Genomic DNA, 14,445 nt, shown 5'->3' on the forward strand with positions numbered 1-14,445 from the left:
TTACCCAAGTTATAACATTGTGCCCTCTTTAACTCAGACTTTTTTAAAAAAAAAAAGAAAGAAAGTTTACGGATACAGTTGACGATTCCTTCCCTACCAAATTTTCCTGTTTCTTTTTCTTTAAAATTAGGGTTTGGAATGGGTAACATCTAAGGGTCCTTCAGTGTCAATACTTTGTGATTCTAATTGTATGTGGTTTTACTTTGAAATTGTGATGTACACTGCCTGAGGATGTTTAACTTTTTCACAACTGAAATTAAAATGCTATGGTTTTATGTCATCTATTTCTCTCTTTTTTTTGAGCAAAATATAGGAAAAGAGAATTTCTTTTCTTTTATCTCACTTTTTTTTTCTTTTAGAAAAAAGCATTCTGCCAGTGGCCAAAATCAATTTTATAATAGGTCTGTACAAATGAACTCATTTCTTTTAGCAACTGTATCCAGTGGAAGTCCCATCGGGGATGCCCTCAGCTTTATCAGCCCATAGCTCTGCTTCTGTAAAGTTTTGCTGCCTTTTATTTTTGTGGTGGTTATAAGGGAAGCTACAAGTCATGAGCTTTTACAGTCATTGCTCAATATATTTTCTTTATAACACCAGTTCCCCATTAAAATAGAAAGGCAAAATATGTGAGTGGACTATTTCTATTCTTTGAAAATATGCTGAAGAAATTTATCTTAAACTCTTTATGGTAAGCAAGTGTTATTTTAATATTAATTTAATAAAATAGCTGATATTTATGACATCCATGATGTTGACAAATTTTATAAAGAATTGAAAATTTTATATAAGCTTATTTGAAAACTATTTGCTTTAGCAAATAAGGTTTATGTGTATAGAGTTTGACTTTTCCAGTTTTTTCCTTGTTAAATTGTCACACCTTGGGGCTGGCCTGGTGGTGTACTGGTTAAGTTTGCACAATCTACTTCAGTGGCCTGGGGTTCGCTGGTTCAGATCCTGGGCACAGACTTATACACTGCTCATCAAGCCATGCCATGGCGGCATCTCACATAGATGAACTCGATATACAACTATTACTGGGGCTTTGGGGAGAAAGGAAAAAAAAAAGAGGAAGATTGGCAACAGCTGTTAGCTAAGGGCCACTCTTCCTCACCAAAAAGCAATTAAAAAAAAATTTCACATCTTGAGGAAGGGAAGAATTTAACCTGTAAAAAATTTCACACAGCTGGTCTTACTATTCTTTGGAAACAGATGATAAACTAAGGCGATTCCTCTTAACTGGAGTATTTGAGTAGGCTAAGGCAGTGATTTTCAACCAGGGATGACTTTGCCCCCAGGAGGATGTTTGGCAATGAGACATTTTTGATTGTCACCCTGAGGGGCAGAGGTGTGCTACTGGGATCCAGTGGGTAGATCCCAGGAATACTGCTACATCCTACAATGCACAGGACAGCTCCCCACAACAAAGCATTATCCAGCCCAAAATGTCTATTGAGAAACCCTAGTCTGAGGAGAGTATTGAGATTGTCGTCTGCATTTATTGGAGATTCTCTGGGTGCTGAACAAATTGTATGTAGTAAGAGGTAGAAAAGGACTTAGAGTAGATATATGCCTCATGAAATCTATAACTTGAGAAACAGATGTCTTAAGAAGTGACCGAAAGGTATCATGTCAGTAAAAATGCGTAATCTTCGTTTGGATGATATCAGGAAGTAGTTTTAAGAATCACAATGTTTTCTTAACATAATTTGAAAAAGATGATGTTGTGCATACGTTCGTACATATATGGGCATTCACAATGAAATCCACAATAAACAAAAAGTTGTAGAGTGAGAAGGATGGGGAAAATTCTTCTTCTTCTTCTTCTTCTTCTTCTTCTTCTTCTTCTTCTTTGCTGAGGAAGATTCGCCCTTAGCTAACATCTGCTGCCAATCTTCCTCCTTCTCCATGTGAGCGGCTGCCACAGCATGGACACTGATAGACGAATGGCATAGGTCTGCACGCAGGAACTGACCTGGGCCCCGAAGTGGAGCATGCAGAACTTAACCACTGGGCCACTGGGGCTGGCCCAGGAAAATTATTTGAATGTCTAGAATCAGGAATTATATTGTGTATATTACCTTTAAATTGGAGAAGCAAAACAAAACAAAACACCTGTCATTTTCTTTCTGTTTTTATTCCTTTAAAGATTTTTTCATGCCAAGCAATTCCTATCTATTTGTAAAAGTGATTTTAAGCAGGATGATCTTTTAAAAATTCTTACTGTTGTAGAAAAATGAGGCCCTAATTATTTACTAGCTGTGAGACCCATGGGCGAAACGTTTTAATTATGTAAGCCTCATCCTTATCTGTAAAATGGGGAACATTCTGTGTTTGTGAGATAAATTTTGTGAAACTCCTTTGTAATTATAATTCTTAAATTGTTAATACTGACAGTAATAGTGATGATGCCCAAACCTAGCTGATTGATGAAAACAGCTTGCTTTTTAAAAATTTTCCTAAGTGTATTTCTTCTTAACTTCAGCCTTTAGGGTTTTCATATTCTGTAGTGTAAGAATTTTGTGTAGAGCTAACACCACATATCTAAACATTTCTTATTTTCCAAACAAATTTCTTAAAAACCTATTTGCGTTTGAATTTGCACTTACAAACTTATATTACCTGCCAGCTAGTTTGCAAGTCAGGTTTTCAAAGGTTCAGAAAAGTGCTGGTGGGCATGTTGCTGCCTATGCAGTTAGGAAGGTTTATCCAGGTTTTTGTTTTCCCCACAGACTAGTACCGGCAGATAAATTGTACAGCCCTTAGCTATTTGATGTGTGTCCAGGATATAATTGTTTTAAGAATAACATATTTGAAGAGGTATGTTGAAGTGCCAGATCTTGTGCAATTTGGTTTAAGAAGTATTGTTGCAACGTAGAACCTTTGTCAGTTTGATTTTTCAGGGTAATTTACTGTGGCAAGTCAACAGGAAAATCCTTCGTTCAGAATTCTGCTGCTCTCACTCCCGTTTGACAGGTAGAATATACATAGAGGCTGTGATGTGTTGGATACAAGGGGTGGCTATTGTGACCAGGAGTAGGAACCAGGTAGAGTGCTCTCAGAGTTTGTAGCTCTGCAAACCACGCTCAGCCCATGCTGATGCCTGTACTGTCCTTCACCCCACCCAACACTTTTCCATCAGCTGCTGGGTATTGTTGGAGCAGAGAAGCGTGAGGAAGGAGGAAACCTGGATTCTAATTCCATCTCTGATACTGCCTGGTTGGTGTGGCTTTTGGCAAGTCACTGACCAGTGACCACTAGTTTCTTATCTATAAATGAGAGGGTTAGACAAGGTCGTCTATTCTGGCTTTAAATTTCTGTGATTCGAACAAGGCCAGAGCTGTGAGCTCCTTCATGAGATAACTGGTCCTGCCACTTGCTCTGCTTTCATGGTGAGAAATGGTAGTCAAATAATGTATTAGTTTCCTTCCCTTTTTGTTCTTCTCTTGATATTGGTGAGCAAAGAGTCATAGTCATGAAATAGGACAAGATAAATGAAGTTTCACCCTCATGGTGATATTTGCAAATCCAAATCTGATATATTACATTATCTTAACAGGTAGCCATAGGTAGCTTGAGAATGTAGGAAAAAGCAGGACTCTGCTTCTTTTTACCTTGACACGTAAAACGTCGCAGTATCTAGGTATTTCTAAACCTGTAAAAGAATTTTTTTAGTCCTCTCTTCCCAGTCAACTCTTGGTGTAGTGAAGGCCACATTTCTTGTTAACTTGTCCTATCGCATGTATAATAAACAACAAAAAGTTGAGTGTTAGGGCCTGGCCCAGTGGTGTGGTGGTTAAGTTCGCTGTGCTTCGGTGCCCCGGGGTTCACAGGTTTGGATCCCAGGTGTGGACCTAGCACTGCTCATCAAGCCACACTGTGGTGGTATCCCACATAAAATAGAGGAAGATTGGCACAGACGTTAACTCAGGGCCAATCTTCCTCACACACACACACACAAAAACTTAAATGTTGTAATATATTTAGGCTCTGTTATTACAATTAAAGCAATGCTTACAAATTTAAATTGAAAACACCTTTGAACATATTTAAGTAGCATCATAAATTAAAAATTTATCCCTTTTCTAGAAATATTATTGTAAGTTGATACTTTGGTAACCTTTCTATTAGGAAGCTCTGCCACTTTACTCACTTTTATGAGATCCCTGATGTGTACTTGAAAGAGAGAAAGTTCAGTGGTAACGTGGCAGCTTTCCATCTTTCTTTGCCAGGACTTCTTATTTCAATAGGGAAATGGAAAGAGTAAATCACTTCTTTCCTTTCCCTCTTCCATTTTCCCCTCCCAAGACAAAGTCACTGTGAACTCCTTTTAAAAGGAGTCTAGCTTGGTTAATTTGGATTAAATAGCTAGTTTCAAGTGAAATGAATCACTACAACATTTTCTTCAATATTCTTTACTGAAACGTTAGTTATTAAAGTAATTTGATTTTTCCTTTAAAAAACTGTTCAGCCATTTACTTTAGCTCACTTCTTTGGAAAATGAATGTGTTTGAATATTTTGATATGTTTTCAAATAAATAATGAGTGTTTGTGTTATACATACATAAAGGAAATCTTAAATAAAAAGTAAATACATAGCATTACATATTCCTTTTTCCACTGTTTTACAGTATGCAAAGCTAGTTTCATGGATTAGGGCATGGCATTTTTGTTGGTTGGTTGGTTTTTTGTTTTTAATGACAGTTTTGGATTAATCTCTTTGTTTTATATTAAGAACATTGACCAGGGAGTCAGGAGACGTAGGTTCTATTCTTAGCACTCTTGCAAATTAATTGTATAACCTTGGATAAATCACCTAATCTCTTTAGGTTTCAGTATCTTCATGTATAAAGTGAGAGGGGATTAGGTTGAAAGATCTTTATGGTCCTGAATAATTCAAAATCAAAACTTGTGAATTTCTGTCTTTTGTTTTTGGAAAAATGTAGATTTTTAAAAAGTATTATAATGACCAGTTTGGAATGCCATCTCCTGCTTCTGTGTTTTCCGTTGTGGCACTTTCCTTTCTTCTGTTTATCCTCTTAACACAAACCTTGATTCTGCCTTATCTTTCTCGTTCTGTCCTTGTTAGTTATACTGATTTTGGTTTCCCTATTTGATTTTGGATTTCTTCACACTCTTAAAATGCAAAGACCAAAAGTGGATCCACCAACTATGCAGGCCTCTTAATGCTGAGTCTAATTCTTGTATGGCATTTTTTTTTTCAGTGGAGATAGAATTATCTTCTGAATTAAAATCCTCTACCCTTTCTTCTCTTCTCTTTGGGAGATAGTGTGATGTTCTGAACCCAGCATTGGGCATCAGAAGATTTAAGCCCTGGCTCTACCACTCACTAGGTTGACAGTGTTCTTAGGTCAGTTGTTTATCCTCTCTATGTGTCAGTTTCTTGTGCATAATATCTATGTCCTGCCTCCTTCACCAGGAGGCTGTGAGGATCAAGTAATGTAATAGATGTGAGAGTGTTTTCTAAAATATAAAGGTTTATCGTATTATTGTAGTTGTTTCTACCCCAGCATAATATGTATTCTAGATCAATTAAGTCAATATTTATTGAGCACCTACTATGAGGAGAAGCAGTAAGGAGTTTATAATCAGGTTGGGGATTTGTATAGTTAAGTGCCATAAGAAAGGTAGAGTCAAACTTCTATGAAAGTTCAGATTATTTTTGACCGGAGATATCTGACGTCGACACTATATTTCTTACGTTTGTTTTGTAGGCTATTATGTATTTTAAAAGGCATTCTTGGACAGGCAGGCTTGTTCCATGTTATGCCACTACCATTTGATTTTTATTCATAAATATACTAACTTGGTGGTTTTCTATAATTTAGCAACCATTTCTTTTTCTATTGTTATTTTTTTTTTTTTTTTGAGATGACTCCGACTCTGCTTACCTTGGTGTCACTTGCTAATTTAATGGATTTACTTTCATTTCCATCTTCTGGCTCATTAGTAAAGATTATTAGGTAAATTCTGATCCAGGATTTACCCTTTTAAGGGCTTCATAAAATTAGCTTGGAAACTTTATGTGTGACTCTCTAGCATGTATGCTCATCCAAAATATTTCTAGTTTATTACTGAGAATTATATAGTGTCAAAATCAGACACCTTCTCTTCTGGAGCCCAGATGACATTTATTGCTTACTCTCATCCTTTAGGCCTGTCAGTCTGTCGTAGAAGGAAATCACTTCGTAGAACTTCCTTTGGAATTTCATGGGATCAGAGACACCTGATTGTGGGATTGGCTTTAGTGCCTTCCTTGCTCCAGAGTTGAGTTTATCCATCTCCAATTATTAGTTATTCTTTCCTTTTTTTTTTTTTTAAAGATTGGACAAATATTTACCCTTCCTCCAGGTTTTTGGGAACTTCCTATGGCCTCTCTGTGTTCTTAGCCCATGTGATCTGGCTATAGCAGTAAAGTTATTTACTTGTGTATGGATTTATTATGTTATCCTGAAGTAAAAATGGAAAACTAAATCTTAACTTTTCCCTCAGTATTCAGTTAAGTGTAAAATGGTTGATATTTAGGAGGGGATCTGCCTTAATCTTAGTTTTTTGGGTTTTTTTTTTGAGGAAGATTAGCCCCGAGCTAACTACTGCCTATCCTCCACTTTTTGCTGAGGAAGACTGGCCTTGAGCTAACATCCATGCCCATCTTCCTCTGCTTTATATGTGGGACCCCTACCAGAGCATGGCTTTTGCCAAGCGGTGCCATGTCTGCACCCGGGATCTGAACCGGCAAACCCTGGGCTGCCGAGAAGCAGGACGTGTGAACTTAACCGCTGCGCCACTGGGCCGGCCCCAATCTTAGTTTTATAAATTGTTTTTTTTTACACAGACTTTCTGATATTCGTAGGATAGACAATGAAACTCCTGTATATATATCTGCAGAAAAGCATGCAGTTTAGTTGAAGAGGACTTGTTAGCACAGTGGGTTGCCTCGATAAGGCACTCATTTACTGGTTGAATGAATGAATGCACTTTTACCCAGGTGTTAATCTGCAATATGCTGCTATTCCTCCCCTTTTCTTTGTATTGGGACTAGCGGCTCCTCCTTCAGTGCAAATAATTTATAGAGTGTATCATACTTATTTCGTTGTTACATTTACAGTTTGTTAGATAGCATTCACATTTTTCAGAGAGGAAGTATGCATTTGTTTGATAGACTCTAAGTAGCAGAAATAGATCTTTTTTCATGTGTCTGTTGGTAAGGGAGACGTTAGATATAGGAGGAACTTATATAAAACATTGAGGTCATATTGACATTAGAATTTACTTTTGTTTCTCTGTTTCTTATGACAGTTTGTATAATAATTTTAACATAAAAGTAATATCTGATTATTATAAAAACTAGAAAATGCTGAAAAACATTAACTAAAAAAATCTGTAATACTTCCTAGCAATAATCACTATTACCTCTTTTTGTCTGTCTTTCTAAATATGCTTGTTTAACTCTGTTAGCCATATTGGTAGTTTTCAGTATTTCACGTCTTAAACACCATCTATTTGTTAAAGAACCGGAGGGCCACTACACAGAAACAGCCCACTTTTTATGGGGACATTTATACTTCATATCTAATGCAGATTACTTCTGAGCACTGCTGATGACACTTGACCCACTAGTTGAGAGTGACTGGGTAGAACAGTCAAAATTCATGAGCAAGTTTGCAGGTTGGGCCTTAGATCTTGTTAAACTAGTTAGGATTGCTTCTCATATGCACTAGCATTTGTGCAGATCACTTCTTTTGGCTTGAGTAGTTGAACATTGTAATTTTTGGTAAGTCATCATCTGAGAGAATTGAATCCAGGAATGTTTTTCCATTTTATGTACTTTTTGTACATACAGTATTTAAGGATTTTTTTTCCAATTCCTGAATACACGTAGTTTTTCATGAGTACTTTATTATCCCTACGTTTGGTCAGCGATGGCATCTTGTCAATTCTACCTCCAAAATAACTTTTTGCTCTGACTCCACCTCTTCAACCCCGAAGTTACTGCCTATTTCAGGTTTAAATTGCTCTTCAGTGTATTGTAGAAGCTGCCTGATTGCCTGTGTTCTTTCCCTTTCCTCCTATTACAATGCTGGAGCATTTTCTTTCCATTTGTGAGGTTCTTACCTCCTTCTCTCCTTTATTGCAGTTTTCAGTAATTTATTTTAGAAAATTTAAAAAATACGTATACACAGAAAATGAATTTTATTATATGGAAATAACTGCTGTGGTCATTATGATGTCTAGACAAACAACACAGTTGTTTGTTTTCTGTGAATGTGTGCATATATAATTTTTAAATTTGATCAACCTGGGTATTCTTTAACATTTTTTAAAACAATATTTTGTAAACATTTTCCCATGATTGTGCACATTTTTTTTGCTCTAAATTGTAGATGTATTATGATTTATGCCTTCTTCCTGGATATTTAGTTCTTTAGGTCCTCCCTCCCATCCAGGCATCCTTTCTGCTATTATAACTAATTTTGCAATATCCTTGTAGCCGAATTGTTTGCACAGATCCATGATTATTTCTTAGGAAAGTATTGTAATTGTTCTGAAATATAGCTCTGATTTTGTCATCCCTATTGTATATATTTCTCTCTGTTGTGACCAGTCTGAACTTTCTATCCTAAAAACCCTTTGTTAGTCTGGCCCCTGCCAACCTTTCTGACTTTATTTCCTATCCTTTTCTCACACCCTCCAGTTACACCAAACCACATGTGCTTTCTAAAATGTGTCTTACTCATGGATGTCTGTTTGCCCTCTTTTCTTATCTACTCAGTGTAGATAAGAATGTTTCTTTGGCCTTGTAGCCTAACTTTCCTGTGAAGTTCTTGATCTTCCTAGGCAGAGTTAGGTGGTTCCTCATTTGCATCTTATGCATTCTACTGTTGGAATGCCAATAGAGTATTTCCAAAATTTTGGAAATTTAGTTTCCTCTGTCAGGCTGTGAGCTCTCCAATAGCAGGGAGGTTGTCTTAGTCATCTCTCTCTTTTCAGCGCTTAAGTAAGCCTGCCATGGTGGTCTAGTGATTGAGTGGCTCTCAGTGCCACTGCTTGGGTTCGTTTCCTGGTGAGGGAACCACACCACTCATCTGTTGATTGTCATATTGTGGCGGCTGTGTGTTGTGATTTGGGAATTGATGGCACTGACTCATAGTAGGTGCTTAATAAATGTTTGAATAAATCTGAAATCTGGGGAAAAGCAAATCTTTAATAATAGCATCATAATTAAATATACTTTTTAACCTTTTTAATTCACTCCAGAATACTATGAGGAAAAAGTTACTTGATTGAAAAATATTTATGGAGAGCATAGGAAGAGTAGTATTTAAAAAAAAAAATCATAAGTAATTAAGAAAATGTATAACTGGATAATTTATGCTTGCATTTAATGTTGAAACTATAGTTTTATTAATCTTTACAGAATTTAAGTGAAATGAAAACTTTTTTCTATCGCTAAAATTTTTATGTAAGCAAGAATATTTAAGTATTATATATCAACAAATATAGGTAGAGTGTTTAAAATTTGAGTCATGTTATAGTGTCATCATGGCTTTAGTTCTTATAACTTAACATCTGAATAAATTTAAGAAATGTTGGACTAATTAAAAAATATTAGAATCATTAGCAATAATCATTGGGATAGTAGGATGTTTGGCGTTTTAAAAGACTAACACCATATCCCCATAGAAAATATTCATTGACACCATAATTAAGGAAAGAATCCTGGGTTACAGGAAAATTGATCTCTTCTAGCAGTCATCTCTTTATATCCTTCTCTTGAGATTTTGGCTTAATCATTCAAAATGATGGATGCTTTCTTTGGTTGTGAAGTTCTTCAGTCTGAAAGTCTCTAAATCCTTTTTCATTGTCTGTTTAAACATTAGTCAGTTTAAATATTTTGTAATTTCTTTTGCAATGGGCTAACCTAAAGTGTGCTACAGTTAATAATTCTTGTTCATATATAGCAACTCTTGTGCCTGTAGCTTCATTAGTTCTTGAAGTATGCTTTGCTCACCGTTGTCTTCTTAGCACTTAGCATAGTGACATAGTGATTGGCACTGCATTATGACAGGTTATACTAATTGGTATATTAACTTTATATTTTTCCTCTTTTTCTTTTTTAAAGGTGATGTGGCTTTAGATAATCTACAGATAAAAGAAAATGCTCTGGTAAGTTTTTTTTAACTATGTTGATTACTCAGTTAATTTGGTAAGCTCTTAGAAACCTTTGGTTACAGGGTATCTGGTACCAGGTACCAGATAAAGTAACTGAGTCATTCACAGAAGGATTAGTGGTTTAACTATTTGCTGTAAGAAAATCTGAGATTAAAGATTTAGAATTTTTTTTTTCCTGGTGATCAAAATAATATCTCTTGGAAAATGGAATGTTTTTCCTTGACCTAATTTGACTGTGTAGCTTTATAGCAGACAATTGTCTTACTGAAGTAGTTTTCTTCAGAATTATTCGTACATATTTTTCAGCTAAATAAGCCCTTGATTTTAACAATTTATATAATGAATAATTGTATTTTTGGAAATACATTGACACTCCAGCCTTATAATATTATGGTAATATTAAGAGGTAAAATAGATTTTTTTGGAGTCTAGCTCTAGAAAGTGATTTGTATCATTTACTATTGAGCTAAAATCAAACAAAGCAATACTCTCCCTATCCTCTACCCCCCACCCCTCGTTAGGCTTTAGCTGTTTGGACTTAATTTGAGTTTATGAAGGCACTTAAGTATGAATTTATTCTTTAATTAATAGGTCAGATTTCTAATTAACCTACAGTGTGTTTTGTAATCCTGGCTTTTACCTCTGGTTGGATTTCTACATTATGAACAGTGTAATTAGAGGAGACTTATACATACACAAACTCTCCCACGACTGGTCTCAGAGAAGCGAATTTTGGATATTGAAGATCCTAGGGGTAGAACTTTGTCACGAGAGTAACAGTTTATTTTGTTATAGTGAAAACAGCTTAGCATAGTGGAAAGAGCATAGACCTTACGGTCTGGCAGAACTGGTTTGAGTGCGAGCTCTGCCTTTTCCCACCTGTGTGAATTTTGGCAAGTTTCTTGATTTCTTTGAGCATCAGTTTAGTATCTTTAAAGTTGAGTTAATAATACAAAACAATATAGTATCTCTGTGCCTTTGTGGCTTGAATGAGATGAAAAGTAGAGCCCAGTAAGTAGTGGACACTCAAAATATTCAAATTTTCTTTCCCTCCTTTTATATAGGATACTACAACTTTTTAAATTTTATCTGAAAATGTAGAACTTAAGATTCTGTTGCTAGATATTGGAATAAAAATTATTTTTCCTCTATGTATGAAAATATTTTAGAAAGAAATAAGTATAAATAGAATTGTGGTGACAAGATGTGTATCTAACATACTTAGAAGACAAATTCTTTGAATTCTTTGTTAGCCTAATTTGAGTTTTGGTTATAATTAAAGTTATTTTGTGGTTTGTATTCGCCATTAATTCAATTTTGTAATTGTAATTTTGTAGTTTATATTTATAGTCTGTATTCTCCATTAATTCAAACTAGCCTCCTTTCTCCAATTAAAGTGGATTGGTGAGGTTTACTTTGATATGGGTTCTTTACATTTATTTTGTGTGAAAAACTATTTCAGGAGGATCAAAACGAGCTTGAGACCACACTTTTAGAAGTGCATAGTTTACGGTTTGTATCCTGTATGATATGAAGACCGCTGAATTTCTCTCCCGCAGTCCCTCCTGCCCCTGCTGCCCCAGGAGGGTAGAGTTGTTCTCTTATCACCAGTGAGGACGGTTTTTTGGGGCCTAAAAAAAAGACTTTTTATCAAAAGCTGTTAGTATTTTGTTTGTTTCCTGTTCACCTAGAATAGTTGAGTAATCAGATGATTGACTAAACCGATTACTTTAGTTAATTATTACCTAAAGTGCTGTACTTCCGTTGCCAGATTTTGATAGTATTACTATATGCTGAGGTACACTTAACAATCTGAATCTGATTGGTTTAATTTTTAATAATTCTAAAGACTCAAATCTCATTGTGAATATCAGTTATTATTTAGTCCTCTGTGAGTAAAAAGTTATTTGCATTTTCTAGTGGTTTGGAATCTAGATAAGTGAAAGTTTATTATTATTGATTGGTACTTGTCAGTAACTTACCTAAAGTAAATGCTGGTTTGGTAAATAATGCCTTTTCTTTTAAGATTGTTTTGTTTATTCATTTATTAAATATTTGAGAGAGAATTGTTCAGTTATTGTTTTCAACATATTTGTGTGAAAGGACTCTTTCTTTTCCTATTCTAATATTTCAGATAAGCAATGTCCATCTGTTAGTATAAAAGTTCATGGGATTTCCATCTGGCTTGGTTTGGTTTATTGAAACAAATAACCAGTTTACTCAATTACTTTCAACTACAAACTCCTTTTGTATTGTTCCTATTTATAATTTTGCTTCTTTTGTAAATTCTTTCTTCAAAGTAAAGGTTTAACTTAATAAAAACTTTTTTTCAGCCATAAAACATACTCTGTATGACTTACTCAAATAAGAAAATTCCTTTTCTGTTTTTCCTTAGCCGTGATTGTATATTTAAATGATGATACAAAGATGATTTTTGCAGTGCTTAATAACTTAAGATGTCCTTTAAATTTTTTTTTTCCTGCTGAAGAGTGAATTGGATGTTCCTTTTAAAGTCAAGGCTGGCCAAATTGGTAAGTACTTCACTCTTCATTTGAGTTATTCTCAGTTCTTTTAGTTTTTTATTTTTCCTGTGTTGTTTAATCTAAGACATCTTTTTTAGCTTGAACAAAAAATGTGAGGTGTTTTGGCTTATGTGGATTACAGCTTTTGAAGTTCTGAACTTGGTGTATATTATGTATAATACATAAATACTTCAAAGTTTTTGACAAAAGGGTACAAAATTACTCTCTAAAATTGAAGAACATTTGAACTGCAAGGATACTTTTCAGGCTTTAGTTCCACCACACAGAATATATCTTAATTTTCAAAATTGATGTTGAAATTTTGTATGCTTTTTCTTTATATGTGAAAGTAGTATAATTTGCAAACTCTAGTCAATAAAATTTAAGTGTAGCTTATTTCCCTCCTGTTATGTTCATCCATTTCACTTGATATATTATGCAGCAGTGTGGTGTGGAGAGTATGTTTGGTAAGTGGGAAATCTTTCTGTGAGCTGAACTCTCACGCTAAGATCATCCATAACTAAGCATACATCTTTGTTAAGAAATTTTTCAGTAGAAAGTTTAATCTATGAAGTCCTCTCAGCTAGTCCATACTACTTGATTTTTACTTTTTAAAAAATATAAATTACAACCCTTGATGACTTACTCTTTCTTTAGAATTTTCGCTTAGGCCACCGTCCTTCCTTCCATCTGCATCACCCTGCTACTTCGTCACTATTCTATCATCTCTTAACAATTACTTGAATATTTCTGCTTGAGTCCGCTTTATATGTTCCTTTTAATATAAAGTAACATTTTCAAGCTTTGTCCCTTGAAACAGGAGGCACTCCCTTAGATGAAAGCATCCCTGGGGCGTGCACTGTCTTTTTTGTTTGTCTTTTATACAGAGCCTTGTGCTGTGTGAGGTGGTGATGTTTAGCAGCGTTCTAGAATTATTGTTTTGGCCCTACGTGCTTAATTGGAGTCCTAGAGAGAAGTTGTAGGCATTCATTCGTTCTTTTACATTGGAGATATTTATGCACACATGCTACATATGATACTATGGGAGAGGCAAGGATGAATATGATATCTTTCTTCTCAAGGAAGTTATAGAGATCTAAAATTAGGACATACTATTGCAATCACATTTCCAGGGTGTTGGATGAGTTATATTTGACTAAAGAACTTTTACATTATTCATTATATTATTATAACTAGATTTATATTTTGGAAGAGGTTTTCTAGTGGTTCAGAATTTGTTCTTTTTGCTTTTAAAGTATATAAGAATTGAATGGCTTCCTTCGTAGTTGTTCATTGAATTATGAGAGACTCAACATATAAGGATGCGAAGCATATTTTCTTTGTATTTATCCCTTGTTTTTGGTTTATGGAGTATTTGTATTAGTTATTAAATTTCTGTTAGGTTGAAATATTACACCTAGCCTGTAGAGTCACTGTGGCTAAGTAAGCTCTAGAATGTTTCGGTGTTCTAAGAGCTAGACATATTTGTGGGTGCTCCTGGGTTATCCTTTTACTTAAAAAATTTCTTATCTATAAAAGGGAGACAGACTATAACCGAATTCCAGTGGAATTCAGGATACTGAAGTAAGGTAAATGGAGAGAAGAAAAGGTTTAGGGAACAGACAGTCGCTTTTTGGTATGCTAGTTAAAGGTGCATTTCCCACTTTTTCAGTATCATGCTCACCAAGAAGGCAATCAAATAAATTTTTTAGGAGTTTATGAGGTAATTACA

The 14,445-nt window shown here is 35.0% G+C and overlaps 1 protein-coding gene across 5 annotated transcripts in view; it reads left to right on the plus strand.

Moving 5' to 3' along the window:
• VPS13C (vacuolar protein sorting 13 homolog C) overlaps positions 1-14,445 on the plus strand; it is a 171,405-nt gene that overhangs the window by 2,032 nt on the left and 154,928 nt on the right. For all 5 annotated transcript variants that reach the window (XM_070500542.1, XM_070500550.1, XM_070500557.1 and 2 more), the window contains exons 2-3: positions 10,142-10,185; positions 12,680-12,722. In XM_070500542.1, coding sequence (XP_070356643.1) covers positions 10,142-10,185; positions 12,680-12,722 — 87 coding nt within the window. The remainder of the gene's footprint in view (positions 1-10,141; positions 10,186-12,679; positions 12,723-14,445) is intronic.

The sequence above is a fragment of the Equus asinus genome, chromosome 2, assembly GCF_041296235.1.
Source record: "Equus asinus isolate D_3611 breed Donkey chromosome 2, EquAss-T2T_v2, whole genome shotgun sequence".
NCBI classification, from domain to species: domain Eukaryota; kingdom Metazoa; phylum Chordata; class Mammalia; order Perissodactyla; family Equidae; genus Equus; species Equus asinus.